The 6,511-nt window shown below is 47.7% G+C and overlaps 1 protein-coding gene across 1 annotated transcript; it reads right to left on the bottom strand.

Moving 5' to 3' along the window:
- Positions 1-2,680: 2,680 nt before the first annotated feature.
- LOC122418336 (uncharacterized) lies at positions 2,681-5,470 on the bottom strand. Its single transcript, XM_043432481.1, has one exon. It carries the CDS (start codon positions 5,468-5,470, stop codon positions 2,681-2,683), a length of 2,790 nt encoding a protein of 929 aa, XP_043288416.1.
- Between the last annotated feature and the right edge of the window lie 1,041 nt (positions 5,471-6,511).

Genomic DNA, 6,511 nt, shown 5'->3' with positions numbered 1-6,511 from the left:
AGCAACAGAATTCAAAGACGTTTAAAGTACCTGCATTGGTTTTGGAGGAAAACCATTTCAGGACAATTCAGAAATGAATTTAGAAATTCGAAAACTCACAATGGAGTATAGAAAAAGGAAAATTGAAGTATTTAGAAAAGCGGAAGACTTTTGTGATGAATTTTCTAGATTACATGATACGGTTGGAGTAAATGATTTGAATGATTGGCACACATGCTGCAACACAGAAATATCAAAGTTTGGAAGTATTCGCTGTATATCAGTCATACAAACTGCAATACTATTTGAAAAGGAACACTTAAAAACTTGCATTTACCTTACATATTACCATAATCAAAGATAAGGGGTGATCCGTCTCATATCAAGAGACTCGGTAGAGTCTCGGGACAAGTATATTGACAGCCCTGTCGTCTGCTAGCCCGAGGCTCTCGCCGAGACTATATTATCTCTGAATAAAACGATTCACGGTGGCGGGGGTAAAATCGACATGTCATTTTCTTGAATTGCGAAGCTCAGGAGTTATGTCGCAATTTGAAAATTGAACTTTTAGCTAATTAAGAAATTCTCTTTCTATTGCGCCCAAAATCAGCATGATCGGTGGCGTAGTTGCTAAGAAAAAACTTTGCACGGGCTCAAGATTATGCAAAAAGTACCAACACATTTACGCAGCTGACGTATCCGTATATGGGTTCAGACCGATACATACAAGGGCTTCTTGATGCCCATCATAACCAATCACCGGTGAGAATCTATCCGTCTCGACCAATCGCCGATGGGAAAGTTTCTGATAGTCCTCAATGTTTTCTTGTATACCGTCTGTTATCGTCTGTTATGTTATTATAAAGTGATTGCGATCGTAGCCCCGTGGATCAACGGTGCAAGATTTGCAAATTTCGTTTAAATAAATAAAACATTATTGGAAATAGCAGTGGATATAATCAATTTTATTTTTTTCAATTCACGACAATAATATCTATAATAAATAAAACCTCAAAAGTGGATTAATTGATCTCATCCAGTGTACTGAGTGTGTCGTGAAAATTAAGAATTATCTGTTCTACTTCGATATCGTAATATATACATAGATAGCAAATTTGCGAGATTTCGCGTCATGTTGACGTTTGAGGTTATGACCGCCGGAGTGCTGTTGCGTGCAGAGTGTAGAAAAATAAAAGTGGTTATTGAAAAGTGGAAGGAATCGATATTATTAATGACGTGATTAATTAGTGTTGAATAATAATAATAATAACAATGAGAAAAAAAACGTTCGTTCATTATAACCTCTAAAACGTTCTTTCCAAACAGAAATTCTATGTTGTGTAATTACATTAAAGAAAGAGGTGGATGGTTGTGTGTAAACGAATTCAAATAAATTTTAAAAAACTTTGGTCAAGTAATTCAATGTATTGTTGTCATAATTTCTTTCATTTAGTTTGGCTGTGTTCACCGGTCCCTTTTTTCCACCTCCTTAGCTTACAGTGTATTGTCATACCAATTTCTATTTGTTCTCCAGACAATACGAGAGATATTCATATTTCTATTTTTTTTATATTAATTTCAACAAGATAATTTGAAATATTTATAACAAAAAGCTTTCATAATTGCTTGTTCATACACCCAAGTTTTGAAAAATCTTTGAGCCATGTAAATGCATAGATATATTCACTTGAGTTGTTACATGATAAATTTGGAAATTTATTTCAATAAGTCATTGGGTGCTTAATTTTCATGATATTAAAATTTGTATCTTCGAAATGCAATGAACACCTCTAAAGTTCGACAAAGTGATGAAGCGACATGTATATTGAATATTTCCAGACCATGTTTGCGATTGGCATTGTGGGTTGAAAAATTCATGTCTGTAAGTCTACACCTGATCATTTTTGGACGTGATCAAATATTTTGTTTGCGGATAATCATGGAGACATACAAAATTACAGCATTTTGCTTGCTTCAACATGCATCGTATCTGTCACTGATTTTTTGAATGTGTCATAATAAGTTTCAAAAATGTGGTACATGTAATTTTGAAGTGTTTTTCCCTATAGCACCAAAGTCTGTATAACTGGTACGTAGCAAGTACCTATGAACTTTGATATTTCTGTGAAATAGCAGGTATGCCAATCTTTTAGCTTTTTGGTTCCGACTGGAATATATTAACGAAGATATTCATTACTAAAGTCTTCACCTACTGTTTTTGCAAGGAGTCTGGTGTAGGTGGTAAACGAATAATAAGTACGCCGGTGGTGCGAGAAAAATAGTGAGGAATTTATTGTTCCGCTGTTCTATCGTAAGTACAGTATTTGCCCGACAATTAGTGCGATTAAGCCCGATGATGAAAATGCGAGTTGACCCGGTGTTCGTCGAGCACGTGCGAGACGAACAAGATGGACGACCGAAGCGTGCTCGTGAGAAAGAACCCGATGATTTTTTGAGATATTCCGTTAAAAAATGAGTCCGAGAGAATGTTCCGTTAAATGCGCAGAGTCCGTGTAATGATTTGAACCGAAAATGAATAAGAGAACCCGAATTTGATACCGAAAACTGGTGAGAAGGTGAGATGCAGTGATTAGCCGTATTGCACGCTTCAGCGACCGGATCAAGACTGCGGCATCAATCATGGATATCGATGATGAAGCCCCGCGCACATGCGCGGTGTGCTTCCCCGGTCCCGTGCTAATTACTGCCCAGGAGGTGGCGACGCCCCCCGTGAGCGCGTGAAACGAGCACCCGGCTGCTCTAATTGCACGCGCCCAAAATGTCCGAACTCGCGAACTGGCGACGCCAGCGGCGGAGCGCGAGAGCCCGGCCCGAATTCTCTCGCGCTACCGTCGAGGCCTCGCTCAATCCTGAACAGTAAGGCTGAGTGCTTCAGCCGTCCTCCCACCCTGAGAATGCCTTGATGATCTATGAAGCCCGTTAATCGCGTGATCGGATGCGACTTCGGGAGAGTGTAGCCCGATGTGAGTGTTTTAAGCTCTGAAGTGAAGTATGCTCCCTGAATGGCTTTCACCCAATAAAGCCGTGAGTTCTCCAGGTCTCCCGGTGTGATGTTGGCTGAACCCGATGTACCGTCGCCCGCTCTTTTCAGGTTTGTAATCACCTTGAAGAGCCATGAGGTGATTCGCAACAACCGTGTGAGAGATGAGTATTTCAAGATGAGATCGTAAACCGGTGAGGGTGATGTTGCGAGTGAGAGTGTAAGACCTGGCCGCTCTTCGAGCGCCGCTGCGTCCCCCGTCCCGATGCGATGAGTTGGCCAATGGAATGAGTCTTTTGCTAACCAGTGAGGCCCGTCCCACCATGATGAATGTCGCGCGAGTTGTGAGATGGTTAGCCCCCGTGATGCGCAATCCGCTGGATTGTCCCGACCCGGTGTGAATCTCCATTGGGCCCGTGGCACGAGCTCCTGTGCCAGTGATACCCGATTCCGAACAAAATCCTTCCACCGTGAAGGATGAGAAGTGACCCAAGTGAGCGTTACCATTGAGTCCGTCCATAGGTATACCCGTGAGTCATCAAGGCCCAGCACGTTTTGCACGTGGTGTGTGAGTTTAGCAAGCAGCACCGCTGCTGCGAGCTCCAACCGAGGAATTGTGAGCCGTTTGATCGGTGCGACCTTAGTCTTAGCGCAGACTAGTGAGACCGTTGTTTGATTACCCGCGCCCGAAACCCGAACGTACACAGCTGCGCCCATTGCTAGTTGAGATGCATCCGAAAACCCGTGTAGTTCGACCGATGTACCCGTCGCGATGTTGAGCCACCGCGGTACCGAAACCGTCCCGAGATGCGATAGTTCCTGCCGAAACGCGACCCAAGAGTTGCGAACTTCCGTTGACACAAGGTCATCCCAATTTAACTTTTCTAACCAAAGCCTTTGTAAGAGAACTTTGGCCCGAATCGTTACCGGTGAGAGAAAACCCAATGGATCGTATAATTGTGCGATCTCCGAGAGAATGATGCGTTTCGTGATCCCGTCCCCGGCTGTGTACTTGTGAACCGTGAATTTGAACACGTCCGTGTGAGGAAGCCATGCGAGACCAAGGACTTTTGTCTCCCATTCTTCAAATACCCGAGCGTTTTCCGTTGATGAGGTCGCTCCGACCGCCGTGAGAAGCTCCGGATGATTGCTCTGCCACTTGGCCAGAGGAAAGCAGCCCGCTGTACAAATCCCGATGAGTTGCTCCGCTTGCGTGATGAGATCTGCGAGCTGGTCAGCACCGCCGTAAATATCGTCCACATATCGCCCCTTTGTAAGAGGGGCGACAGCTTCGGGATATTTCCCGCCCTCGTCTGTAACCAGTTGATCCAGGGCCCGTCCCGCGAGAAATGGTGCTGACCGAGTACCGTAAGTGACCGTGGTGAGATGGAATGAAACGACCCGCCCGCCCTCGTCCACCCATAAAATGCGTTGTAAGTCCCAATCACTTTCGTGAACCCGAATTTGCCGGAACATCTTAACGATGTCGGTCGCGAAGACGAAACGGTGTCGTCTGACCCACAAGAGAACGTCCGAAATATCTCGCTGCAGTTTCGCGCCCGTGTGCAGAATGTCGTTAAGCGAAATTCCCGAATCTGTATTGCACGACCCGTTGAATACAACACGTAACTTTGTGGTAAGCACCCCGTGGTGCGGCAAGTAGTAAATGGGCCCGAGCGGGGCGTGATTGCCCGAGACTCGAGTCATGTGCCCCAATGATTCGTATTCCCCGAGAAACGTGTCGTAGAGGCCCTTGTAGCTTGAATCCCGATTGAGTTTGCATTGTAGTCGATGGAGACAGGAAGAAACTGTGTGAAAAGACCCGCCCAATGTCCCCGATGCGGATTTAACCGGCAATCTGACGACGTACCGCCCGTCCGAGTCCCGTTTGTGTATCGTCAAGAAATGAGTCTCACATTCCTGCTCGTCAGGAGTGAGGTGCGATTCGCCCGAGCCCGAGACTTCTTCCTGTACCCAAAACTGTGTGAGGAGATCCTGAAGCTCCTGATACCCGTGATCCACTGCAGCGTGATGAACCAACCCGGCTGACTGTTGAGAAGAGTCCATAGGACCGAGAACGATCCACCCGAAAACCGTATTCTGTGCAATCGGTGTGCCGTGAGGCCCCCGCTTGATCTGCTCCCGAATGAGTTGCCCATAGATGTCAGCCCCGAGAATTAAATCGATGGACCCTGGTGAGAGAAATTCCGGGTCTGCAAGTGGAAGACCTTGCAGATGAGAAAGTGAGATGTTAGGAGGTGTAAATGAAGGGAGAGTAGGCATTAACTTTGACAAAATGTGAGCTTTTATTGAGACAATGTCCGATGAGTGCATAGACCGAAGCTTTACGCTAACCACCCCGCGCGTGTGGCCCGAATGCGTCCCGCCGATCCCGATGATCGGTATTACCGATGCTTCCCGGTGAAGCTTGAGTTGCTGCACGAGAGAAGCAGTGATGAATGTGATCTCCGCGCCCGTGTCGATCAACATTCGTACCCGGTGAGAAGCCCCGTGTGGTGTGATGAGGTTAGCTTGACCCGTTGCGAGAAGAACTGCCGGCCTGGCAGCTCCCGAGGCGGACAAAGTTAATGCCCCGTTGTCTCATGCGGAGCTTGATGAGGATGGTCCCGCCGTAGAGGCTCCCGATGCCTCGCCCGACTTGACCGAACGTGATGGTGCAGGAGTGCTCCCGTCCCGACTCCACCCGACGTGGATCATGGTGTGATGCTTCCGTTCGCACTCCTTGCACTTCGTCGTCGTCTGGCACGACGACACGTTGTGCCGACCCAAGCAATTAAAGCACAGCCGCAAGGACTGCACCTTTTCCCGCCGATGCTCGTTGGTGAGCTCCCGAAATTTGGGGCAGGCGACGATGAAGTGCGCCTGCTGGCAGAGCGAGCATGATTGCTGGCTCCCCGTTGTTGCCGCATGAGCCCTTGCTGACGGCCTTGAGGATGTACCCGGTGCTGATTTGCCCGATCCCGTGTTGCTTCCGCTCCGAGAGTGAGGAGGACCCGTGGAGACAGCAGAGCCCTCAAGAGCCCGAGCCCGATTGGTGAGGAACGCCCGCAATTCTGCCAATTTTGGCTGATTTGGTGATTGGCCCGCTTTTGTTTCCCAGGCGACGCGACTCGAGGTGTCGAGACGTCGCGTGATCGCATACTCGAGAACCCAGTCCCAGTAGTCGATAGGTGCCCCCAGAACCCGGAGTGAGTTGTACGCCTCCGAGACGTCGTGGATGAGAGTGCGAAGATCCCGTGCAGAGTTTGGTGAGATGACCGTTGTGCGAAAAATGCTGTCCAGGTGAGAGCGGATGAGCACCCGTGTGTCGTTGTACCGATCCGAGAGAATCTCCCAAGCCGTTGCGAAAGATTCGGCTTCTATTGCGAGGCTGGCGATGAGTTTGGCCGCCTCTCCCGATGTGGCCGTCCGCAAATAGTGCATACGCTCGACATCAGTGAGCGATGCGTTGTCCCGAACCAAAGATGTGAATAGATCCCGAAATGAAATCCAGGCTGAAAAGTCCCCGGT

This window comes from Venturia canescens, chromosome 11 (genome assembly GCF_019457755.1).
Source record: "Venturia canescens isolate UGA chromosome 11, ASM1945775v1, whole genome shotgun sequence".
Classification (NCBI taxonomy): Eukaryota; Metazoa; Arthropoda; class Insecta; order Hymenoptera; family Ichneumonidae; genus Venturia; species Venturia canescens.
This window is presented reverse-complemented; position numbering and strand designations above follow the sequence as displayed.